The sequence below is a fragment of the Urocitellus parryii genome, chromosome 2 (assembly GCF_045843805.1).
Source record: "Urocitellus parryii isolate mUroPar1 chromosome 2, mUroPar1.hap1, whole genome shotgun sequence".
NCBI lineage: Eukaryota > Metazoa > Chordata > Mammalia > Rodentia > Sciuridae > Urocitellus > Urocitellus parryii.
In genome coordinates this window covers 128,020,139-128,047,742 of record NC_135532.1, presented here as the reverse complement: position 1 = coordinate 128,047,742, position 27,604 = coordinate 128,020,139, and the positions used below count along the sequence as shown (strand labels likewise).

The 27,604-nt window shown below is 34.8% G+C and overlaps 1 protein-coding gene across 1 annotated transcript; it reads left to right on the top strand.

Annotated features, from left to right (window-relative positions):
* The first annotated feature begins 110 nt into the window (after positions 1–110).
* On the top strand, positions 111–27,604 carry Serpini2 (serpin family I member 2). Its single transcript, XM_026403658.2, has 8 exons — positions 111–357; positions 5,461–5,691; positions 7,096–7,290; positions 7,372–7,564; positions 17,558–17,655; positions 20,891–20,977; positions 23,552–23,641; positions 27,528–27,604. Exons 1-8 carry the CDS (start codon positions 111–113, stop codon positions 27,602–27,604), a joined length of 1,218 nt encoding a protein of 405 aa, XP_026259443.2.

The following is a 27,604-nucleotide window of genomic DNA, read 5'->3' as shown; positions in this document are numbered from 1 at the left end:
TAGAAAGTTCTAGTAGTGGGTAGAACGTCTTTTGCTGGGTGTAGTATACTATGGTAAAATCTTATTTTAAAAGCCAATAATATTTTAAATTACAATAAACAGAAGTCAAAATGGATAAAATCTTGTTGTGGAGTCTCCTGTTGATTTTTTTTGGAAGTCAAGCCTCAAGAACCTTGGCTCAAAAAAATACTGAATTTGCAGTGGATCTTTATCAAGCTATTTGCTTATCTCACAAGAACAACATTGTATTTTCCCCGATTGGAACAACTTTGGCTCTTGGAATGGTACAACTGGGAGCAAAAGGCAAAGCACTTCAGCAAATAAAACGAACTTTAAAGCTGCAGGAAACCCCAACTGGTGAGAATCATACACTAGATTATTTATAGTTGACATGATATGGTCAAGTTTATTTTTTAAGTATTAGAAGGTCAGGTCATAGAACTTGAACAAGTGAAAAAATATCAGAAAATACAAAACTTTAATAAAATAGAGACTTGTAAATGTAATTTTCATTCACCTATAACTGTTTCCCAATGAAAATGCTTAAAATAATTTATTAAGAAATTAACATTTATAGAGACATCAATTTTTGTACGTGTTTGTATTTTCTTCTGATGTGTTTGTTTTGGTCAGTTTAAGTTGAGCTTATGCTGTGTGTGTATATGCATGTGTAATAATAGACATAATAATTGTATTACTTCGTCTCTTTTTGTTGTTGTTGCTGTCCTGGGGATTGAACCCAGGACCTTACACATTTTAAGCCAGTGTTCTACTACTGAGCTATATCCCTAACCCTTTTTTCCTTCAAAAATGCTGAAATCATTTTTCCATATCATGCTACTGAATCAAAATACAATTTTAAATTGTTGCACTTTATTTCCTCTTATGGACATTCCATTTACTCAAGCCTTCTTCAGTAGGTGGTTTCCCATACTTTCTTCTAAAAAATGTACTTTCACCCATGGGGAAACCAAGAAAATCATTAATTTATGTATTTAAGAGCTTATTCAAGAATTTTAGAAGAAAATTTGAAAAAAGCATTTAAATAATCAGAGTTTTGTTTTTTTTTTACTTCAAGTGTTGGTTGCTTGGAGTCCCACAAGGCTTATGCCGGAGACTATTTTCTTTTGACATCCTGTTTGAAACATCTCCCTGGCCATGCTCACAATTTCCATAGTGGTTTGCATTTTAAACATTGACATCACTATTAGATAATGTGGCCCCAACATTAGAGGAGACATCTGGATTTTTAATTTGTAAATTTAGTCATTATGACTAATTTCAGCCTTATCACAGAGTAGCTATATTTAGGAATTAATTTTTTTCTGAAAATACTATTTACAAGGTTTTAATTGCTTCATTTCAAATAAAGCCAATTTTATACAGAAAAGGAGTTGGTGATAAGCTAATTGCAAGAGTTTTCCTTTGTGAATAATGTGTAATGAAGCCACTGTATTCCAGACTTATTCTTGATTAATTTCAGCAAATCCCATTACACCATTCCCAGAAACATTTAAATCACATGATACTGCTTTGAAAAGTAATAGAATGTTTATGAAGATATGTAAAGTTGATTCCGTGATAAGGTAGTAAGACTAGAGCCTCCGAAATCTAAATTCATTGAATTGCAAGCATCTTAGTAACAGAAGTCTTAAGAGCTATGGCTCCGAACATAATAATCATCATAATAATCACGACCATCAAACAGACATATAGTGTATCAGCCACTGTTTTGTGTGCTTGGTATATAGTATCTCATTTGATATTTATAATTACTCTATATGGTAAATGCAACTTTGCCATACAGATGACAAAACTGAGCCAAAAAAAAAAAAAGTTAACTAATTTGGCCAGGACTAATTCCAAAAATGATTCAGTGAGGCTTAGAGATAGTAAGTATAATTATGAAATTTTAAATATTTTCTGTACAAGAATACATATGGACAATTAAACACTAACACTTTAATACATTTGCCAACATCTGCCAGAACGGTTCATTGTGCCTTGTTAAGTGATGGGCAGTGACACAGAGCAAGGGAAAAGCACCAGAGGTAAAGAAACCCAGTCAAAAGTGGAGAAAATGTGAGAAATAAAATTCAGAAAATAAAAAAGAGGAAAATGAAGAAATAAGAGAAAGAGGGACAGGAAATGGAATAGAGTGAGGGACTGACACGGAGTTAGAGAAAAGGCCCAAGCAATCCAAAAAATGAGCAGAAAGGTTTTAGTGTGGAACAAAGGGCAAACAGATCCAAAGACAGTGCCTGACACAGATGTACTGAAACCAAGGGTGAAAATAAAAATCAGAAATACCAATCCTTTTTTTATTGAAAGATCTTATATTTTGTTCATCAAAATTTTTGCAGTAATTTTAATTTTGGCATTAATTTTGCATTGAGGCATACATCTTTTTTTTTTTTTTTTTAAAGAGAGAGTGAGAGAGGAGAGAGAGAGAGAGAGAGAGAGAGAGAATTTTTTAATATTTATTTTTTAGTTCTCGGCGGACACAACATCTTTGTTTGTATGTGGTGCTGAGGATCGAACCCGGGCCGCACGCATGCCAGGCGAGCGCGCTACCACTTGAGCCACATCCCCAGCCCGAGGCATACATCTTGATTATTGAGTTATTTGGCATCTCTTTAAATTTTATGCCTGAGACGAGCATCTCCTTGACTCACGTTAGTCCTGGCCTTACCTTTAGTCCTCCTCTTGTTTAAAAAGATACTCTCGCTTGAATCAGTCTTGATCTTGCTTTTCCTGACAATCTGTGGGGCCTGCCCTACCCTTCCATGTTGACACTTGCTTGTTCTACAGGGCATACAACTGAGGGGTCTACTGGGGCTCTTCATGTGCTCAGTTCTCCTTTCTCCCCCTGTCAAAACACCTGGTTAGAATTTACTTTGTCCATTCTGCTGAACATTTGATAATGCTCCATTTTGTTTTGTTTCTGCTGACTGATCAGAGGCTGAATTGAAAGTGGTTCTTTATTCTAAGAGGGTTATGAAAAGAAAGCTTAGGCTGGGTATGTAGCTCAATGGTAGACAGTGAGGCCCTGGGTTCAGTCCCCAGCACTAAGGGAGAAAAAGAGAGAGAGAGAGAGAGAGAGAGAGAGAGAGAGAGAGAGAGAGAGAGAGAGAGAGAGAGAGAGACACTAAACATGAATTCCAATCCTAGTTCTGCAATTAAGTGACCTTGTGATTTGGCATAAGTCATGTCACCTCTCAAGTTTCTTCCTCTTTCTGGAGTTGGTTTCTCACTATAGAAAGGAGGGTCAGATTAAGTGATTTATTTGGACCTTTCTGCTGAGATAATCTATACTTCTATGACTACTGTATTTTCATTTTTGGAGAATTGGTTATTGAACTCTTACTAGCAGAAGAGAACAGGTACTAAAATTTTAGAACATTATCTGGAGGTTTGGTACAATCACCCCCAGAGTCACATTCACCCCATGGTCTGTGGATTCTCTATAGCTCTATTTTAGGAAATGAAATCAACTTATTCTCATTGCTTATTAAGAGTCATGTATATGCATTCTTTTCGATCTGTGCTAAATGAGATCATTAATCTATAAATTAAATCAAACTTATAAAGCAGATAACTTTATATTCTCTTCCAAATTTGTGCTACTTGGTGACATTTTTTCATTGATTTCTGAGTCCAGTGATTTATCAAAGGGCAGCTGTTTGTCACATAGTCTTAAACCTTAAGTACATGACATAAATCTGTTTGCTCTGACAAATGAGTTAGAACTATTTTTTCTTCTCTTTCCTTTTTTTTTTGCCATTCCTTAAAGATGCTCATAAATTCCAAATTCCTGAAAATTAGTTTCAAATTCTGTCACTTCATTTCTGACCTGAAAATTGGTTTCAAATTCTGTTGCTTCTCTACTGACCTTAATTAATTATTTTGGAGAAGCTCTGGTATCTTAAGAAATCTCTGAAGCTTCCCAGCTGTTGAGATATTTTTTCAAGCTTCAAAGAGCAATGAATGATTGCATCTGGAATCATTGTATACACAAGTGAAATAGATTAACTGTCTTCCTTTCCTTATGTAAAGAATTCCAGTGTTGTAAAGAGTTACTGAAACTCAGATCTAGTTATACAGAAGCTAATTCTTTTATTTAGAATCTTTTATGTCTTTATGTCCTAGTGAGTGGGGGATTCTAGTTTGAATATAATGCAATATACCTGACTGAGGCTCTGGTAAGGGTGTTGTACTTGTGTCAGAACACCAAGCTAAGGGGGCAAATAGGAACTGAAATGTAACCAACACAGCTGGTCCAGGTGTAAGGCCATAGAGCTGCAGCTCCCAGTGACAGGGAAATATTGTTATTTGTACAAAGACACGTTGTGAGCTGCTAGCCTTCTGATAAAGTGTGTGTTTACACAAACGCACACATATACACATCCCTTATTTTCATTATATACTTATTAGCATGTTTCTTGCAGTAAAACTTTTTAAACTATTTATTTGGCATCTTTTAATGATGAATACTTATTTTCTCCAATAGAAATGAATTGAATACAATCAACTTTAAGTTATACAAGTATTATTTTCAATATTTAATTGGAAATCAAATGAAGACCCTCAAAGAACCTATTGTTTGAAAGAGTTCATGAATTATGATTGAGCTCTAGGATTAAGCCAGAAGGAAATAAAACTTATTTGTACCATTTGGTAATGAAAAAAAAGCTATTGAAGAAAGTATCAGAAGAGATGCTTTTCATAGAAATCTACAGCTTATTGTGTTAATCAAAATTTTGACATCACTGTGGTCAGAGAATGCATCAATAAATAGTAGATCCATGAAGATTCCTTTAATTGCCTCATTTATCTAGTGGCCATTGTTAGAATAGTTAAAGATGTTTATTGTTCATGTAGACAGACAAAATATATAGATTCATGAACCTGAAGAAACAGGCAATTCTGATTCTCACCCATCCCTAGAGATGATCATAGTGTTTACCTTGCACATTTCAAAACCTGGACAGGCACAGTTACTCAAAAGAGAGTGGTTCTTTCGCTGAAATGAAAGTAATATTGAAAAGGATTGCTCATAGCTGCCATACCCCATCAACATCCATTAGCATTCCCCTTCCATAAGTATTGGGTATTCATCTTAAGGAATGATCAAGATTCTACATATGAATTTCCAACAACTAAAAATGAGCTAAATGTCTCTATAAAGAGGGATTTTCCTTCAGCCTGTACAAATGCATAGTTTCATGTTTGTCAGATTTTGAATCGACATGGGTATTCTTTTTCCTATATAAAAGTTGATTTCACTAAAAAATAATGCTTGAGATAAATGCTTGAAATATTTATACTAACTTCAGATCGTTAGTTATACCTAAGGGTGCAAAAAATGGTGATATGAATCAAAACGCTTAGATAACAAAACTGGAATGCCGTTGTTTTATGTTGCTCAATATGTCAGTATACATTATAATTATTTTTTAGGAGAAGAATTTTCTGTGTTGAAGTCATTTTTCTCTGCCATCTCAGAGAAAAAACAAGAATTTACATTTAATCTTGCCAATGCCCTCTACCTTCAAGAAGGATTCACTGTGAAGGAACAGTATCTCCATGGCAACAAGGAGTTTTTTCAGAGTGCTATAAAACTGGTGGATTTTCAGAATGCAAAGGCTTGTGCAGAGACAATAAGTACCTGGGTAGAAAGCAAAACAGATGGTAAAATTTTCCATTTTTCATAAAGGCATTATTTGCCATTGTAATCATAGTTTTTAATATCTTAGAGTAAAAGATAATGAATGTATATTTAACTCTTCCACTTTTTTTTGGATCAGAAGGATCAAATCTCCTATTTCACTATTATTTAAATTAATATTAAATTTTAAAGCCAAGAGAATTTATAAGCTGCTTTGAAAAAAGATGCTAATTGTTTTATTATTTTTGAAAGATATCTATTTACACAATTCTTAATTGAAGAATTATAAAAATAATTAATTTTAAAAATAATGTCTAAGCATTGATTTTTCAAGTATTGAAGCAGGAAGATCTTTGGCCAGATAGAAGTTAAAGCTGTCAATCCCAAATGGATTTTTTCCCACATGTACTGTAAATAATTAACACAGTTTAGTTGACCATGTTAATGTTTAATAATAAATGTTAATAGTTCTACTAAAAACATGTATTTAAATTAAAGATTAGACTACCATGTCCATGACTAGCAAAGCCTAAATAGGATGTAGTAAGCTTAAAGTCAGATAGATATGTGTTCAAAGGAACACAGGAATATTTTAGGAAGTTATAAGCTATGCCCACTTTAAAATGAAGATACTATAAAACATTTTAGGATTATTGGAAGTTTTGATAATAATGTTTGTGAAGTAACAAGCACATACCAGGCCCTTAATTAACAGTAGTTTGTTTCTTTAATTATTCATTAAACTACAAACCTTGTGATAGTATTAGATGCTCTGTAATCTTTATAGGTAGCCTCATGGGGGGAATCATAGTTTAAAAATCTGAGTTTCGTGTGGTGAACAGTGTCCCACAGGGATACAGATCAGGAAGTCTCTAGATGGCTTCATGACACCCAACAGTGGTTATTTATTATAACTTAGAAATACTTACTATATATAGAAATGAAAGACTGGTTGTTTAGAAAAATCACGTTAGCATTCTCCACTCTTGTTCTGTTCCAATGGTACACACAGTGTGGCAAGTTTGAGTGTACCATTAACCTATTAAATACGATCAACCTGCTGGAGAACCTTAAAATAAAATCTGAATAATAACCAATGAATATTAAGGAAGAAACATTTTGTTTTTGTTCTTTTTGTCTGAAAGACAAATGATAAAAATAATCTCACTGAAAAGAATCCATTTATGTCTGGGTTTGCCTAATACCAGCACATAGTTCCTATTTCCTAGTGGAATCCATTTGCATCTGTTTCTTAATGAAATAATTGATAACATCTCTCTTTATTCTTAAAATTACTAAGGTTAGATTGTAAGACAAGTGTCCAACATATCTCTGCATGAGACATTTTTGCTTTAATTCTCTTTAAAGCAGTTCCACTTAATCATTATTGAATATTTCTTCCTGTTTCTTTCTCTACTCCTTCATAGGAAAAATTAAAAACATGTTTTCAGGGGAAGAATTTGGACCCCTGACTCGGCTTGTCTTGGTGAATGCTATCTATTTCAAAGGGGATTGGAAGCAGCAATTTAGAAAAGAGGACACGCAGCTGATGAATTTTACTAAGAAAGATGGTTCAGCTGTCAAAATTCCAATGATGAAGGCTCTTCTGAAAACAAAATATGGTAATAGGAGAAACCCTACTTCTTAAAGCATGGCTTTGGTAATTGCCAAGTACATTTAATAATTTATTTCCTTGGTTCCAGGTTATTTTTCTGAATCCTTCATGAAATACCAGGTTTTGGAATTGCCTTATAAGGATGACCACTTTAGTTTAATCATCATACTTCCTGCAGAAGAGGTGAACATAGCAAAAGTAGAAAAATTAATTACTGCTCAACAGATCCTGAAATGGTTCTCTGAGATGCAGGAAGAAGAAGTGGAAATAAGACTCCCTAGGTTGGTCATTTCCTTTTATTATCCTAGTTCCTATGTTTCTGCTTATGGAGATATTTGAAGAGCCAGCTGAAAGATAGCAAATGCCAGAGAAGGCTATTGCCATAAATAAAAAGGAAAACATATTTAAGAATGTTACTCCACAGAATGGATGCAAAGGCCAGTCTTTACCCTGCCAATGTAGTTTCTATGTGAGAACTGACTTTCAGTGTTTTAATTCTCTCTGAAAAAGATGAAGCATTACCTGTAATTCCAGCGTCTCAGGAGGTGGAGGCAAGAGGATCATGAGTTCAAAGCCAGCCCCAGCAATTTAGCAAGATGCTAAGAAACTAAGTAAGACTCTGTCTCTAAATAAAAATACAAAATTAGGGCTGGGGATATGACTTAGTGGTCAAGTGCTCTTGAGTTCAATTCCCCCATACCCCACAAAAAAAGATGAAGAATTACATTGTAAATTTAGAATTCAGTGATTTAAAAGAATTATCGTCTTTTTATTTTACAAATTTATCCTTCTCTAATATGTTTTTCATTAGAATTTAAAATACTTTTTGTTCAGAGAAAACAAATTATGTAGTAATTTATGATAGTGTATTCACCATTAAAAATGTGCTAAATCACCTTTGACAAAAGAGTGCTCCAATAGTTACTGAATTATAAATAGAATCTTACAGTCAATTTCGCATAGTTAATACAACATGGAAATTGCAAAGGATGGTCCTAGAAAGCAATGATTATAAACATTGATATCATACCTCTAAGGGACAGAACTGACTACAGAGTGAAAGCTGTGCCCAAATAACCCCAATCCACACTCCATCTGAATTTGTAAGAGGAGAGATGTTTAACAGATTATATGATGCTCTTCTTTGATTTCTAAATTTCTCTGTAAACTCCACAACTCTTAGATAGCTTCTGCATCTGTGTCAGTCATTCCCAGTGTCAAAAAGTCTGGAACTATGTCCTGTTGTTTATCTCTGGAGACTTCACTAATGCCCACCCCACACCAGCACATTCTCTCTTCATCTGCTACTCTCGGTCGGTTTCCCTGACTCTCAGCATATGTCTCAACCTCATAGTTGTTAAAGAAAACCTATCCCCAAACAATTTATGTGAATCTTTATTAATCTTCTTTTTACCTACCTTCCTTGGTACTCTGGAGAAAGAAGTATCTGATGCTTTACTCTCCCTGTGGGCTCTTGATCATCCTTTTATTAATGATCCTTTTATTTTTATTTGTTGTGGTGCTGGGAACTGAAATCAGGGTCTTGCCTTACTCATGCTAGGCAAGCCCTCTATCGCTGAGCTACACCCACAACCTTATTAATCACCTTAAAAAAATCTTTCTTACTTTATTCCTTATACCACTAATCATTTTCTCTCTCTTCTGCTCCCTGACTTATTTTTTTTCTGTACTGTTCTCAAATAAAAAATGTTTACCAGACTTATCTTCAGAATTTCTTCTTCTTATTCCTCTGAGAAATATTATTTTCCCCTGTAATTCTTGTCTCTGGAAGTCTGAATCACGAACTCCAACCTCTCTTCCAATTTCCTACCATCTGTAATCTCTACCTGAATGTTATCCAATCTTTTAAATAATATGTATTATTTATATTTTAGCTCAAAGAATATATATTATTTATATTTTATCTCCTATTTAATTTACTTTATGCCAAACTGGGGATACAATGGCTTATGTGACAGATAGTTTACCTTCTAATAATTGAAATAATAATTTTTGAAATTAAATTGTTTAACTCCAAAGTTACTTTTTCTTTTCCCTTCTTCTTTTTTCCCCCCTGCATTGGAAAGATCACTGTCTTAGAGTCAAAAAATACTGAATTTTAAAACTCTCTATACTATGTAGTACTAGTGTGGTCTTAGGAGAGTCACTGGATTATTCTTAGTTGCAGTTTTTATCAATATAAAGTGTATATAATTATGCTTATAACCAAGATATCCCCTATTTCTTGATTCCAAGTAACAAATTCTTTAATTATGCAAGAACCCCAAACTTAATTGACTATAGGAAATAGGATTTGAACACAGATCCACATAGAAGAAAGGTGATGTTTAGAGAAAGGGAGTTGATGTCCATCTATAAGCCAGGAAGAGAGGCAGAAAATCAAACATTCCCTCACATCCTTCCAAAGAAACCAAAACTACTGACCTTGATTTTGGACTTCAGGCCTCCATACCTATGAGATAAAACATATAAGCAGCCAATTTGTGGTAATTCATTAGCAAACTAGTACAAGTAAGAAAACATCAGTGTTTAACCAGTTTATTGGAAGTGTGGTGATAAAGCTGGGTATGCACCATGACTATTCTCCTGGTGTAGACACTTCTTGTACCAAGTTCCCTTTCTTTTGATATCCATAGCATGCCATTGTCATGGCACCAGGGCCATCCCTCACCCAAGAGTGCTCTTCATCCTCTTCCTCCAGAATCTTCCTCCAGAATCTTCCTCCAGGACTCTACATCCAGAGTCCTCCAATTCTTCCCAGCATAGGAAGAAAAAACCCAGATTTCCTTCCACTGGTCTAGGGTCAACTTCTCAGGTGTGGAAGGAATCTATAGCAGTAGATTTCAACACTCACTGAAAATGAAATCTTCATATTATACAGAATAGATTATAGCCTCATAATCTCAGATATCTTTATCTCATTGAATTTGTTTGCATAATGAAAAGCCAATGTATTGATTTCCCACACAAATAAACAATTTACATTAAAAGGTGAATTGAAATCCTCATTTATGTAAAAACAGAAACAGTAGTTGGGAGTAGCACAACATTTTTTCATAAAAATTCCAGTCATCAAAGATTTTAAAAACTTGGTGATGGTTTCACTTACACTATCTCATCACATCTATTCATAGCATAAAGTTTGGCAAATGGAAGATAATAAATAAATGATTTTTTTTTCTGTTAAGATGACTGCCCAGCCAGTATCAAATGAGAAACATCAACTTCTCTGATTTCTCAGTCTTTTTCAACTTCTTTTTCTCTGTCACCACGGTCCTTCTGCATGGTGTCTGACCAGCGAATTTCCAATTATCCTTCAAGGTCCCCCTCTTAAATGACCTCTTCCATTAAGATTTCTCCAAACATGTCGAGTTAAGAACCGTTACTTATCTTCATTTTCAGAACACTTCATGCAAACTTACATCAAAACACCTATTATATTACATTTTAATTTCTTGCTTACATTCTTGTCTACCTTGTTAAGATGTAAGTTCTTGAACAGAGGGTTATGTATATGTTGGTTTCTGTAGCCCCTAGCACATTTCACACTATATAGTATTTGTTAAATTAGTACTATTGAGTTAAATTATATAAATATTTTCACAGAAAAAGATTCTGTATTATGTCTCTTTATCTAATCTTAAATATCTCAGGCAGAATTCAACTTTCCAATCTTGTTTTAATAACTTTCTTATGAGGATCCTGGTGAAGTTGACCCTCCTTCCCATATGTTCAGCATAATTAAGAAAAAGAAATCAGCCATTTATTTGGAAACATCTTCTAGAGAAGAAAAAAATTAGATTTTTTTTAATTCAAAGGATTAAAAATTTGTCAATGATTTAATTGCATTAATACATTTAAAATTATTAACTTTACATTAAAAGAATGTTTTCTAATTTCTTAAAAGAATGATTTTCTCACATGTTAAATTCATTAACAATTTTAGTCCACCAGAACATATTTGTTGGATTGTTTCCTGAACATAAAAATCAGGGATTGAAAAGTAAAAAAATATATATTTTCCCAAAATTAACAATTTCTTCACAAATTGAAAAATTCCCATTTTAAAACATGTATTCAGCACAGAAAAAATTAGAAGAGCTCAATAAATATTTTGTGTGGACTGACAAATTTATATTTTATCACTCAGTGCTGTGGTTCTTTTATACCTGGATGGTTATACTGGTTATCAAATAGATGAGTGAAGATTTTGGTAACGTGGGAACAGTTTAAGTGACTGTTTTAGTTTCCCAGAACTACTGTAACAAAATGACATAAGAGTCTAGGTGACTTAATCCAATAGTAATTCATTCTCTCTCAGTTCTGGTTTAAAAGACCAAAGCCAAGGTGTCACAAGCCCACTGTCTCCCTGATACTGCATTGAACACTTCCCTGTCCTTTTCTAGCTTCTGGTAGCAGACAGCAATCCCTTGGTGTTCCTCTGTTCACAAATGCACCACCCCAGTCTTTGCCTCTGTTATGAGGTACCCATCTATTCTCACATGTCATTCTCAGATTTCTGTCTCTCTCTTTCTCTCTTTGGTACCAGGGATTGAGCCCAGGGGCACTTAGCCATAGTGCTACATCTCTAGGCCTTTTTATTTTATTTTTAAAATTTTGAGACAGGCCTTTGCTAAGTTACTTAGGGCCTAGATAAGTTGCTGAGGCTGTCTTTGAACTTGTGATCCTCTTGCCTCAGCCTTCTGAGCCACTGGGATTATAGGCGTTTGACACTGTGCCCACCTCAAATTTTTTAAGGACACCTGTCATAAAGGATTAAGGACCCAACCTACTCCAGTATGACTTCAACCTAATTAATTATTTCTATAAGGAACCTATTTCCAAATAAAGTCATAATTACAGCTGGGGTTTAGAACTTCAACGCATGGATTTGGGGAAAATGTGTGTGTGGGGGGGTGGCGGGGGGACACAATTCAACCCATTACACCAGCTATACTAAATTTTGTGTTGTAAAACAAAATGCCCTTTTCAAGAAAAAATTTCATAAACACCAAAGACAGAAATATTAATTGTGCACCTATATCAAAGCTACAGCAGGAAGGAACATGTGACTCTTTAGATGATAGTCACTGGGAAACACTCCTCCTTCCCCTCTTTGATATATAACTAGATAGAATTGAGGCCAATAAGACAGACTATAGTCTAAAAATACTAGGGTGCTAACTGGTTTTTATTGTCTCTAGCAGTCTAGAAATCTAATTTTAGAATTGTCCCCCAATTGGATGTTAGCTAAAATAATTCTTTTACTTTGTCTAGCTGTAATATGAAGTCTTATACATATTTTAGAGGTTAAAATTTCTTAATTTGGAGAGTCTAACATACACTTGCAGTGTGTTAGATTCTGATAATATGCTTTTATGATTATGTGTATGGGCAAAGGTGATCATTTAATACATGAAAATCAGGTTAAAAAAACAAGTAACTTTCATCTACAGAGCACTTATAACTTTATAAAAGATTTAGCTTTTGTCGTTTAATATCAAATGCTATGGTTCTATTGTCTGACTTGGGTTATGTCTCATCTGTGCAACAGATAAGAAAATGGAGACACTTGAAAGTAGTAAGTTGGTTGCATTCAACCACTGTTGGGAGAGACAGGATTGACTCCCATGTCTTTGGCACACAGCCTTATAGCCTGAGTTGATTATTTTTTAGGAAATTTATTTCCTGTTAACACAGATTGATTGGGACCTTACTGTGGGCAAAATGTGGGACAGATGTAACGTGATAGATATGCTCCTGCATTATAGGACCATTACTACATAAGTGGAGCATACATAAGTATGAAGACTAAAGCAGTGTACAATAAGTACTAAAACAATAGTATACACAGTGAGCCCTGTGACAGTCCCAGGAGGAGGTGGGAGCACCAGAATTGCTGACTATAAACAAAGTTCCCTAGAAGAAAGACTTCAGAGCTTCACTGTAAAAGAACCAAAAGGGATAAGTCTCATATACCATGGGGAATTCTTGCAATTATCCAGGTCAGTCGAATGATTAAGATGGTCTTTTAGAAAGAAATATTTGGTAATCGCAATGTCTTTTACATACTGATAACTTGTCGGAAATTCACACTCCCCCGCCATCCCATCCCCACTGTATCCATTTTTTTTTTTCTGGATAGCTTCTATTTTTCTTTATGACCAACTTTGGCTTTTATACAGCATTTATGATCTCTCTATGCAAGATCCATAAACATCTTCCTTTCTCCCTGCTGGGAAAAGTTCTTTTAAGATTTTGTGTTTATTTATTCAAGGTCGTTGTGCTGACGCTGTTTTCTTGTTTTCCCATTGGCCTGTAAACCTCTTGAGGATTTATGCATGTTTCTTCTCTATGATCCCAGCACAAAGCAAGAGTTTGAAAAATGGTAGTTGTTCAATCAATGTTTGTTGCTTCAAACTAGAAGTAGTGATGTTCTGAATGTGGAAAAGAGGGACAGACTGAAATCCCAAAGATCATTTAAGAAAACACTGCAAAGATTCAGGGATTCAGTAATGAGTGCTTAAAGGGAAAAGCTTTACCTGGGGGAGTAACTGGTAAAACAGAAAAACATTAATGGAATGTGTGACTATATACAGGCCGTGAAGGAATAGATTGGTTTGAGGGTCTAAGCTTGATTTACTAAGAAAATGAAAGAGCTATGATTTCTCATTCCTTTGTAGCGGTCCTTAACTGGACACCATGGATTTCTGGAGACTCCTTGAAATCAATAAAATTATTTACTGATTTATGCACATAAGGTCAAATTTACATTTTCCTTGGGAGAGGCTTAATAGATGTCATCAAATTTTCAGAGGTCTGGGTCTTTACACTTATTAAGCACTACAGTTCTAGTCAAGAGTAAATATAAAAATGGGGCTGGGGATGTAGCTCAAGTGGTAACACGCTCGCCTGGCATATGTGGGGTGCTGGGTTTGATCCTTAGCACCACATAAAAATAAAATAAAGATGTTGTGTCTACTGAAAACTGAAAATTATATTTAAAAAAAATCTCTCTCTCTTGCTTCTCTCTCTCTCTTGCTTCTCTCTCTTTAAAAAACAAAAATAACAGGCATAGTTTCATTCTGATGGGTACTATTCTTTTTCTGATAGGTACATATTGAATGATGTGGCTGGCATTTCATAGTATATTTTATAAGCCATTAAAACCAAATAATGGAAAATAGAATATATTGAAGACCCAAGAGCTTTGCCACCCTTTAACTATAACTTTAATCTCTTTATTGATCTAAGATTCTTGTTTTAATGTTTAGGTGGGAGAATGATAATACATGCCTTGTAGGATTGTGGTAAGGATTCCATGAGATCATGTATATACAATTTTAGTGGTCAATATTAACTCATTCTATTATTTGTATTATTAATCTCATTGAATTCTGGCATTTGGTGAGCATAGAGCTGCCCGCCTATCTTTAATCCTTTCAATAAATCTGATAGACATTGAGTTTTATATTCAGGTTATAGGTGAAGTGCACACAGGTGAATGCCTGGCCTAGGTTTACATAGTTAATAAATGGTAGAGAAAAAGTTGTAAGAGGACAGCTAAAAGTCAGAAAAGAGATGTCATGTGAGGCAAGCATGAGGGGTGCCCAGACAAAGCAAGTGGTCAGTGATAGAGCAAGATCAAAGATTTGGAGCAGCTGTACCAGGACTTTTCAAAGGACAGAACATTTGCCCTAGGAACTAAAGTGTCACATTCTTGCTGGACTAGAATCAAGTCCCAGGGGGTGGCCAGCCTTCTATCTGTAAGTGGGTGAGTGAGAGTTATGCATGGGTGAGAGGTAGGGAACATGAGAAACATGAGTTGGAATACAAATATGAATATATCATGATGAATAATGATTGCACAATGCTCAATGACCTACTCAACACTGATAAAAATGGGAATAATAAGAAGTATATATTAAATGTTGTTAAGATATGTTTCATATGTGATAGAAAGTATTTTTAATTCAGCCCATGAGGCTCAAAGGGTATTTCACCCCTACAACCTACACATATACACATACCCTAAGGAAGTTGGTTTGCAGGGGACCAGAAGCTAGTATGCACCCACATAACAGAGCAGGCCCAGAACTGTCAAGAATTGTGTTGTATTTCTATTCGTTTTATTATTTATTTATTTATTTATTTATTTATTTATTTATTTATTTATGGTGCTGGGGATTGAACCTAGGGGTGTTTAACCAGAAAACCAAATCCCCAGCTCTTTTATATATTTTATTTAGAGACAGGGTATCACTGAGTTGCTAAGTGCCTCACTAATCTGCTGAGGCTGGCTTTGAACTCTAAATCCTCCTGCCTCAGCCTCCTGAGTTGCTGGGATTACAGGAGTGCGCCACTGTACCTGGTTATATTTTTATTCTTGTGGGTGACCCTAAGACCTGGTTTGGGTATAAATCACACCTCAAGCACCCATCTTGACCTTGAGCCTAGAAAACAACTTTCTCCAGCTACTGCTGTCTTCTATTTGATGGTGGTGATAATGCTTACATCCCACAAGGTTTGAGAAGATTGAAGATATAACCTATATTAAGTGCCTCACTCAGAGAAGTGCTCCTTTATACCTGGCTATTCGTGACTTCAATAATTATGGATAATTTGAAATAGACTGCAAATTATACTTTTATTAAATGGCTGAATGGATTTCCATTGCTATAGGTTTCTTTGGACTATATTATGAGCAGGGCTATTATTTAAATGACTTTCTCGTAATTAGACATTATTAGAAGTTATAATAAGTCTTGTGGTATTCTTGTCATTATCCTAAAATTGTTGGACTATTACACTAAAAATAGTCAATTTGTAGGTGTATTAGAAAATATATTTTTCACCTTTCAGAAGCCCATACTCCATTTAATTTAAAGAATATGATAATAAAAATAGAAAAAAATTTCAGAACCATCATGTTGCATTTTATCATTCCTAGTAAAAAGTTACAAGGAAGAAGTTGAAAATAGTTGGCATACAAGAAGCTATTTTCATTATAAGTAGATTTTAATATGCATGTTGCACCTGTTCCCTGTTAGCTGGGGTTCTGAATGAGTTAATGTCTCCCAAAAGTATGCATTATTTTACCAGGAAATAATTTAGACCCAGTAAAGTTCTGCCACAACATGTTCATTGTTTTGAAGAATTATAATTAAGAAGCTTGTTCAGTATTTGCCAATGAAAACAGTGATTAGACTGATTGCCCAAGTTAATTTCTAGCCCCAAAAGTGAGCTTACCTGTTAGATAAGCAAGGATCCTTGAGTAATAGTGTCTGCATCCGTACACTGGTGTTTAGGGGCAAATGCCTGTCAGGCATAAGCAAAGATGCTTATCAGGAGTTGCTGGAAATTTCACACATGTAGAAATCATAGATAGTTTCCTGTTTAGTAATGTTACATTTGTCTTTTCATTTATGAACAACGTTTCCAATCTAATTTTGAAATGCTTTAAGCATTTATGAAATAAAAAAGTACTAGCCTCCTTCCTGTTTTATTGACATAAGATTTAGTGATTGCTGAATTCCATTATGTTGACATGGGTGGTGAAGTTCAGTGTCTGAGAGAATCTTTGAGATTCTCTGGTCATAGGTGAGGAACAGAGGGTGAGTCAAATACTGGAGTCCTATTTCCCTGCTATGGAAGTACCACCCCAACCCAAACTTTCTGTAAGTTTTCTTTCCTTTCCTTTGAAAGACCTCTGTTCCTTCTCTGACCCATTTACAGGGTCCATTGGGAAGATATTAGGTGTGTCCATCAACTGAAAAAGCTACATCAACTGTGACAGTGGTGGGATGGTTGACTGGTTACAAACGCTGTCTGTACTTCAGTAGCCAACAATCTTCCCCATAAACTGTGGACTCTGGTTTTCTGCAAATGGTATCCTGGATGTCTGCCAGGAGCCATCTTTGATGGCTGGAGGGAAAATCTACACTTCTTAGAAAGAAGCTAGCACTGAACATTTAGATAGAATTGTTGTGCTGGGTAATTGTCACTTCAAAAAATGGAGTATTCTATTCATCATTCCTACCTGCCATTTATGTAGGATGCAAGTTATTAGCAATCCAGTACTGAATGAATGGTGGAACTGGGGAGAAGGAATGTGAAATGTGAAAAAATTGTAATTGGGAGAATGAAAACAAAAGATTTCACAGTATAACCTCTTCCAAGTCATCTGTTTTATTAAAAAAGTAGTTTGCTAGCAAATATGTGCAGTGTTTCAAGATTTTTCATTTTTTTAACAGATTTAAAGTGGAACAAACACTAGACTTCAAAGAAGCTTTGTATTCATTGAACATAACTGAGATATTTAGTGGTGGCTGTGACCTTTCTGGAATAACAGGTAGTATGATGGATAATTTTTCTATTGTCATGTTAGTTTGTTTTCTTAGTATTAACTAACTGATCTTAGTATTAACTGACTGATCATAAAATTGAAAAGAGCTTTCATTCCCAGCATACATATACACAGTGAATAAATGTTATGGGCATGTTGATCTGTCTGTAAACAAGCACTCTATTTTGCATCTCGGATGTTTTCCTTAATGAAATTAAAAAAAAAACATTTCACAATATTAGATAAGCATTATAACCATACTTTCAATTAAACGATGTAGGTAAGTGTATTATGTGGGCTGTTATTTCTGCTGTTTGTATTTCTTAATCAGAATAATGGGAATTACAACTTTGAGTCTCTCATCTAAGCAGAGCTAATAAAACTCTAATAAACTAATTTATGAATGTTAATTCAGTAATATTAGAGCCCATGGAGTAGACATTCTCAAGCTGCTGGATCAAGAAATTGTAATGCTGCAGCTGGCAGATTTAGCAACAGACTCCTTTGGATTGACAAGAATTGCAGAGGGAGCTTTCATGCTAAATTGCACCTGGGGAATTGTGTGTGGTTAAGGAGCTTGCTTGCACAACAATGCCAGGACAGTGTTTTAATTCTTCTGGGTTTGGTTGCACTCAGTATTTCAAAAGACTAAACAAAAACAATGAAGAGGGCCAATTTGTCACAAGTTACTCTTTTAAAAATTCTGTCTTATGTGTTATAAAATGACCTTAATGATATAAGTCTGGTTTTTGTATCATAGCATGTGGAAATATTGTGGAAATGTTTTGTGTTTTCCTATATAAACATCTGGACTTTGGAGAGGTATTCCTTAATCTAGTCACTCATCAATTATGTGGGTGTCGGAATGGAAGGAATGAGCTTTCCTGGTGGAGAGATGAATGGGGTTCACAGGTGACATAGATGTTCATTATCACCCTCACACACGATATATCCACTTGTTCTCACAGTGCCAGATAGATCTGACTTCTTTGACAGTTTCATCAGCACCAGAAATGAGACAGTCAACATTAAATACTACAATAGAGTGCTGTCTAAATGTGCCCTGGCACACAGCCACCACAACAACCTATAATAAACCAAACACTTATTTTAATAAATCAAGCACTTTTTCCTCTTAAACTTATTTTTGGCCATAGGAAGCTCACTCAATATACCTTAGACTTTCAAATAGCTACTCATTCTGCAAATTCTTGGCAATTTGTGACTTTTATAACATCTCTTTTTACAGGATGATTCAAGAAAATACTTCCAAAATTCTTCATAAAAATTTTTGTGCAAGAGAATAACCCTGAGCAGAGAAGAATAAATGTTCAGGATTTTCTGCTCTCTTCCTCCTGATTTACCTATTTGAGTTGCTTTAACTACTCTGACTTTGTCTTATTACCTGAAATAGAATAGCTCCAGCCAGTGTTGACACTGCAGCTGGTAGTTAGAAGCATACTACCCTGTTATCCCTACCGATCATTTACGTCATGAATATCCTCTAAATGAAACTGATCTGGTTCAACACTATGATACATGACATATACATGAAAGAGGAAAGAGATGCTACCTTATATGCATGCAGTGCACAAGTTTTGAATAAAATACTTTTATAAAGTTAGTTTGGAAACTTTGAGATTCATATAACCCTTCAACTGAATCTCAATTCACTCATTGAGATTCAATAACCCTTCTCTGCTCAGGGTTATTCTCTTGCACAAAAATTTTAACTTCTCACTCTACTGTTACTTCTCCTGCCAGTTCTAGTAAAGTACTTAACCTTATTGAATCTCCATTTTCTGATTTAAGTGAAATAATATATCTTAGTGACTTTTGGAGCAATAAATAAGAGCATGTAAGTAAATCACCTACTTCACTTAATGCATAGTAAATGCTAAATAAGTGTTAAATATCCAGTGAAAAAGTGTCATATTAATTTTCATTTTCACATTTGCTATCAAAGCTATCAAAGTTTTCTCTGGTCCTTTTAATTTAACAGTGACATACTTGGAATTTTCATAGAAATTTAAGAGAAATAGTTGGCACAAAGGCTTAGAAATCAGTGAGTTTGTGAAGTTCATATTCTTGTCCTAATCTGTCATTTCCACAGTGAGGTGGAATACAAAGCGGCTCAGTCTAAGCGGGAGCCAGTGGGTAGCTGAAGTGTGTGAAATTCTTTATTCTTCTACCAACTGCTCTTTAGCTCTTGTTGTGGCTCTGAGGTCATTTACTCTGTGCTTTATTTATGATTCCTGTCTTATTCCAGGTGATACTGGAAGAAGCTGTTTAGTTTTTTGACCTTGTGAATCCGTTCTCCTATGTTTCAGTTGATCCACCCTGACATTGTGGATGTCCCCTTTCCTCCATGTTACAGGTCTCTAACACTAGGCATATTCATATCCTTTGATTAACTTATTTGAGTGGTATTTATTGCAAGCTACTCATGTGCCAGGGGGTTTTCTAGAGCATGTATCCATTGACCCTCTGAGGAACACTGTGGGATCTACCTAGTTTTCAAAGCAGACTTGACATATCTTATAATCTCATGGCTTCCCCTCTTCTCACGTCTCAAAGAGACTATTATTTCAGATTCTTATACCAGATATTCGTCACACATACATGAATGAGTTCCACCAAGGGGAGAAGAGGGACATTACCTCTCGGTTCAAATCCATACCAGAATAAAATATTGTAAGACACTCTCTTGCACTGAAAATTTTAACAGGCTTTAAAGCACAGCTCTGAAGTGATTTTGTAACAGATGACACAAAAGCTCTTCAGATTTTCATAGCCTCACTGTCTTGAAGGAAAGTAAATTTTGTTTTAAACTCAGATCAAAACTGAATATGGAATTTAAAAGGCAAGGCGGCTTTGAGGTTGAATACATAAGGTATGCCTCAATTCAAATCTGGAAAACCTCTTTCACTCTGTCTATAGATCGTGGTTAAGGGGGCAAAACCCTTTGTCCATTCAAATATTCCACTTGGTGGGATACCTGGTTTGATGCTTATCTTCTTCAATCTTTACCTCATATATCAGGGAGAAACCTAAACTCCATCTGTGTCATGCCTATATGAGCTAAAGTCAAACCATTTTTATCTCTAGAAAATTGACTGAATAAAGAGGAATTCATTATGTTTGATTTCTGTTCTTTGTTCATTTGAAATAAAATTAATCTGGGACTTAATAGGTAATGACTCTTGATTTTAATCTTTAAATATTTAATGTGTTTCATCAGATTCATCTGAGCTGTATGTTTCTCATGTCGTGCAGAAAGTTTTCTTTGAGATAAATGAAGATGGCAGTGAGGCTGCAACATCAACTGGTAGGACAAATGGTCTCTCAGCAGACTGGGATGAAGGATGCTGGTCATTTGGTGGTGTTCTGATCTCTCTTTTCTTTGTATCATACTGCAGGGAACAAAAAAGGACAATTCTTTTATAAGTTGTTCATACGTCTGTTCACTAACAGGGTTATGCAAAAGGGAAGGGATTTGATTAGGACTTGAGGCTCATCTACTGATATTTGTTCATTTGCAAATTATATTACCTGCCAATTAGCAGATACGACTGATGGAGAAAACCTTAGGGCTCACATACAAAGTCATTATTATTTAAGAGTGCTCAGTCGTAAGTGCTTGTGTTTAATTTCATTCTTTTATTACACAAAGTTTGTCTTAATTTTTTTTCTAATTTGATTGTTGTTATTATATCCATGGCAGGGACTCTCAAACTTAGCTGAATATTAGAATCATCTGGGAACTGTAAAAAAATAAATCCTATGCCCAGACTACACTTCAAAATAATTGAATCATATGTCTGTAGGTAAGATCCAGCTTCTAATATTTTCTTGTTTCCCTAAGTGATTCCATTGTGCATCAAGGTTGAGAACTAGTTCTTTCTCCTTGTGGCTTGTGTCTGCCTTTACTGCTACAGATGCAGTGCATAGAATAAGGGCAATGGCATCACACAAGAGCCATTGTTAGAAAGGCAGAGTCGTAGGTTTAACTCCAGACCTACTGAATCAGAATCTGAGTTTTCCAAACTCACCATGTAGTTCTGTGTACATTCCAGGTTAAGAATCATTCCTCTATATTTCACTTCCTTGAACAAACAATATTTTGAATAATATTTATACTGAATATAAGTAATACTTGAAAAAAATGGGGAAAACTCTTAAAGTCAATTAAAAATGGGAAAGGAACTGGGCATTTTGATGCACACTTTAATCTTAGCCACTATGGACACTGAGAGAGGAAGATAGCAAGTTCAAGGCCAGCCTTGGCAATTTAGTCAGACCTGTCTCAAAATAAAAATTAAAAGGGCTGGGGGATGTAGCTCAGTAGCAGAGTACCCCTGGGCTCATTCAACTCCCAGTACTGAAAAAAAATTATATCCACTTAGTAATTTCTTGATTAAATTGTAAAGCTGCTTAGGGCCAATGGATTTTGGCATCTGGGTGGGACACACTGCACTCTTGCTTCCATTTTGTCATCTCCTAAAGGCTTTGCATTGCTGTGCTCAAGAAACTAAGATTGTAGGGGATGAGCTGTATCAATCCTTGGAGAGATCAGAAGAATGCATTTGGATGAAGTTGCTGGCCCATGTAAAAAAAAATTCTCCAGCTGCTTTTACATAGATCTGGAAAAGTTCTTCTAGGTCATTGTTGGATCCTCTCAAAATATTGGTGAAGACAAAGATCCAGCAATATGAAGTGATTTTCCTTGGGTCATGCTGTTGATTAATAACAGAGTTTGAACTAAAATCATGATTTTTGGCTTCAAATTCAGAGCTATTTCTCCTAGTTTCCATTGCTTCTCTTTAGGAGGATGCAGCGAGCATTAAGGGAAGACAATAAGAGCCCACAGTGATCCTGTTGAATTACACCTCAGCATAGTTGGCCTGAGTTTCCTGACTTTGGAAGAAGACTTGCTTACGGGCTGCTCAGGAAGCAAAGTCCAGACATTCATTGTAAATGAGAATGGGAGTCAAACTGACTTGACTTTTCTGATTCTTCTCACTAATTCAAACATTAGCCTATATTCACTGGTAATTTAGGCAGTACAGCCCTGATGTTCCAGATAGAAGAATGCCCTTGTTGTTATATTAGTAATGTTATATTTGACTTGTTTTCTGATTCTGGTTATACATGCTAATTTTGTTTTCCTTTGGGTCTGAAAAAAATTATACAAAACCCTTGCATTATTGGTAAAGAAAGTAACTGATTAAGTGCCAACATATTTCATCTGCAAGAAAAGCCATCCAACCATTTAATTTTTCCCATCCAAAATATTGACAAATGCCATAATGGATCAACATGATACAATTATCATTGTAAATAATTTTTAAGGTAGCAAATCTCTGCTTCTAATATTTTAACAAAAATCTCATGTACATTCACTACATGAATCCTAAAAGCTCTGAGCTCATGGAATAATTTTGAAAGAGTAAGCACAAAATAAATTTGAACTCAGATGTGATTACCACAAGCTTGTAGTATAAAAATGAATTGCAAACATATCTGGATCAAAATTAAAAATTGAAAACATTGTAAGAATAAATCATATAATGTAAATAAAAAGTGAGCAGAAAATTACTGTTTAAAAGATGACATTTTCTAACTGCTTCCACCAAATTGAATCTAGTATCTGACTTTCTTCTTCACTGAACATAAATGTGAAGCTAGGATTATTCGATGAATGATCTAATATTTATTCTTCTGCACTTTGGTTTTTAAATTTATTGCAGATTTCCCAGCATTTAGAAAATGGTTATTTTTTCCACATGTTAACTCCTTAACCAAAATGACCTTTCTTGTCTGTGAAAAGTGTTTTGGATTTATTTTCTTTCCTGAGCTTTTAAAAGTGAATATCTAAATAACTGCTGTCTCTATTTTGTAGGCATACATACCCCTGTGATCATGAGTCTGACTCCAAATCAATTTATAGCAAATCACCCATTTCTGTTCATTATGAAGAATAACCCAACAGGTATGTTTCTGGAAAATTCTTTGCGGTACTGCCTAAGTTAAGCTGCCAATTGGTGTCTACATATCTGAAATTATTTGTTCTTTCAATAGATGCTGTTAGGTATATATTAGGTACCAGGCATTATGTTTTTAGGGAGGATGAGGGCCTAAAATAGGGTAATGGTAATCATGGCTTCCACCCTAGTAATTTTATGGCTAAAATGGAATGGAGCCAGTTTATATTCCTATCTCCAAAGTTGACACCATGCTAGTAGGTAAGATAATTGACTAATAATGACATACAGGCTCAGAGAAAGGTATGTTTTGCCTAAGATCATGTAACTAGACAATGGCAGAGTAGGAACTGAGGTTAGCTCTCTTTCTATGATATCACAATGGAATGGAAATAGATAGTTGTGGAGTTGAGAGAATAAGTGAGGGGTTGAATATAATTTTATATTCGATCAATCTGGGCAATTGGTGAAAGATGAGTTGGTTACATACAAAGAACACAAAAGATTCTGTGGTGGAGTAGCTTGGCATTTGGCATACTGTTGACATATAAAAATCCAGAGGTTTTGGCCCTTGCTTTTATGAATGAGAAAGGCCAGGAATGTGAGTGCAGTGGGAAAATGGTCTCTAGGCATGTATGTAGGACTTCACAGCAGTCATAATAGCCATGTGAGAGTCATAAACCCCACGAGAGCAGAAAGTATATTTTAATCAGCTCAGTATTTGGCAAAATACCTTGCAGAAAACATCAGTGTCCCTAAAAGTTGAGAACATGGACTTACTTGGATGTCAAAAATTCCACCTCAATTAACTAGCAGTGGTTAGATATGTTGTTTACACTTTCTAAGCTACATTTTCTTTATTATCAATCTGAAAATAACATCAGCACTCATGGAATTAAATTTAGGGACACCTGAGGGGCTGGGAATGTAGCTCAGTGGTTGTCTGTCTTGCAAAAGCCTGTGGGTTTGCTCTCCAAAACCAGAAAAACAAACAAACAACAAACAGAAAAGAATATGTGAAGACTGTCATACTATGCCTGACACATACTAAATTTTCATAACAAATGAATCAATAAATTTAAATAAGTGAATGACTGAATGAATGAAGGAAGGAAAATTGAAAAAGTTTCTCTCTATAAACTGGTTTACAAGCAAAAGAGACATCGTTAATCTCAGAATCTGAATCTGTTAGATTAAATAGAGTCAGTGATACTGGTCCACTCAGGGATGTATTAATATCTCTTTCTAACTCAATGAAACTAGTGCTGACAGATCCTTTTGAAAGTTATATCTCAGAGATAATGGAACAGTCTGAGAATTGCTGAGATTGTATTAATACAACTCCGATTCTAGCGGTGGATGTCAGTGTTCAAATACATTCTGAGTATGTCATTTGATCTATCTATCTTTAACCTTTGGATAACTCTAATTTCTTACACTTACTATGTAATTATTGAGTATAAAGAAGAGAAAGAAATGAAGCTGCATTAAAGCACGTAAATAGTGACATTTAGAATAATTATGTTTGACTCTATTTTCCAAGTTGATGACTTATTGTATTCTAAGGCTATGTAATAGCTTTTAGTAAAACAGCACTGAAAGCCCAAAACCCAAAATAATCCACTAATTTATTTATTTGTGATAATGTTTAATTATCAAACCTTAATGACATTTTCCACTGTTTTATGATCTTTATTGTAATGAGAGTTTCTAGAGTTACTCCTTTAAAGTATTATTTAAAACAAATGGCCATGCATGTATTAACAGTTATAAATTGTTGTTATACAAAATGTAGATAGGCTATTATCTTAAAATAATATACACTTAGTGACTTATCTATTTTTTCTCACAAATGAACTCAAGAAACCAGTGAGATTAACGAAGATGGTGATTTAGCATCACTACAGTGGACTATTAAAGGGCTTCAGACTTTACATAAAATGCATTCAGTTGACTCTTTCTGAAGCTCGAGGATAAATGACTTTAGGAGGTTTAGTGCAACCAATTTTTATCTAGATTTAAATTTTTCTTTTGGCCGAACAGCCCTCTTGTGCAAACTCTATATATTATTTGGAGTTTCCTATCAGGCAAGTTGTACATTGCAGTATATTTATGTAAAGCTCTAAGTTAAACTTCCAGTAAAATGAAGAACTTTTTTTTTTCTTTTTCTAGGCTATGGAAGTAGGTTTGCTTTATAGACTTTGAGAAAATTGTGAAAGATGTTACATGAAATGTGCCATTTCTGAGAAAGCAGTGAATTATGATTTTGAAGTAGAACTTCACACATAATAAAAACTATTGCATTAAGAACTCTTTCAGGTCTTTGGTCAAAGGGAGAATGGACTATAGGATATGGAATTTTTTATTCTGATCATTAACTTTGGTTATGCTATGTATTTTAATATTACGAGATAAAAGGTGCCCACATTTGACACAGCTGCTGCATAAATATGTTGATTAAAATGTTTTAAATGCTTCCTATTTTAAAAGGAGGCATGGAGAGGAAAAGAAGAAAAAGATAGTGGTTTCTGCTTTGCCCTACCTCCCAAGTCCGTTGCTATTGTCAGGAGACATTTCAGTAATCTCCCCAATTTAGTGGTGACTGGATTGGTGACTGTGTGAAGATTTGATTCAAAATGTGGTCTCACTGGTGAAAGAAATGGATTGAGAAGGCTGGGACAAATGGCTGTGTGCAATGCCCTGCACTTCTGAATGTCTAAGTTTTTAAACTATGGCTTCAATTATACGACCAGTGTCTGTGAAAGTGACTTTAAAGAATTCCCAAACAATTCTGAAAAGCACTTCATGCCAAAGCATAATGAAGATACCAGAGTTACTGCTGGTTCCTAGTGTGACTAAATGTTATCATTCACCCTGCGAAAAGGGTATGTGTATCTTTATCTCTCTGAAAAATAGGAGTATTTACTTTCTTTTTCCCAGAATAATTTTAAGATTTTGAGGCAAGGCATGATTGAGTATAATTATTTATAAAAAGAAAAATAACACCTTGGATATTTTATGTCTATTTCCACATTATTGGCCCTTCTACAAGTGTGTCTTTTGACCGAACAGGGAAGAGTTAATTAAATAGGGCACTCCCACTATAATGTCAAATACATTTGAATATATCATTTTAATTAGCTTTCAAAGGATGCAAAATATATTTTATCTTTCTTGAAATTAATCTTTATTACATCCAACTATAAGGAATTTATTTGACATTGACCTCTAGCCACTTTCCTTTCCCCATTTTTTTAAAAAGAAAAAGGTGAATAGATTTGATACATCATTTATTTCTACTCTGCCCTCTACTTTTTTGTTCCTTTTCACTTGCAAACACAGAATGTCTGGAAACAGGTGTTTGCATTTATGCTCTATACTATATCATCTTTGTGAAGGTTTGAAAGTAGTTGCGATATGAAAATATTGTCTTTAGCAGGAAAGTAAGCTTTGATTCAGAGCTGAAGGGGGAGAACTGGTGAGATGCACTTTTAACCCTGAGGCTTACATTACGTGCATGAGAGATGACTGCTGATGCCTGCGATTTGAAACTCCACTGTGCTCATCACCATTTTATTATGCTATGTTTGCCTGACTGGGTCTCTATATTTAGAAGAGCACTTCTCTCTCACTTTATTTTTGCTTTCCTACATGAAAACCAGTGCTAACGCCATTTCCATGATGAGATGTGGTGGAAGTTAATTTTCTTCATAAATTACCAGAAAATGATTAATAATGATCTAGTTATGTATTTTAGACAAAGAAGAGGGTTCCGTTATTAGACATTGCCTATAGAGAAAAAGACTAAATGATTCTTAAAATATTAAAAAATATTTTTCTTCAGAAATACCTAAAGTGTGTGTATGTGTATGTATTTTTTTTTTCTTTTCCTAGAATCAATTTTGTTTATGGGAAGGGTGACAAATCCTGACACCCAAAACGTGAAGAGAAGAGACTTAGATTCATTGTAA

Coding starts and splice junctions, on each gene's coding strand:
- Serpini2 (XM_026403658.2), top strand. CDS start 111: ATGGATAAAATCTTGTTGTGGAGTCTCCTGTTGATTTTTTTTGGAAGT. Junction 358..5,460: donor GCTGCAGGAAACCCCAACTG/GTGAGAATCATA, acceptor ATTATTTTTTAG/GAGAAGAATTTTCTGTGTTG. Junction 7,291..7,371: donor TCTTCTGAAAACAAAATATG/GTAATAGGAGAA, acceptor CCTTGGTTCCAG/GTTATTTTTCTGAATCCTTC.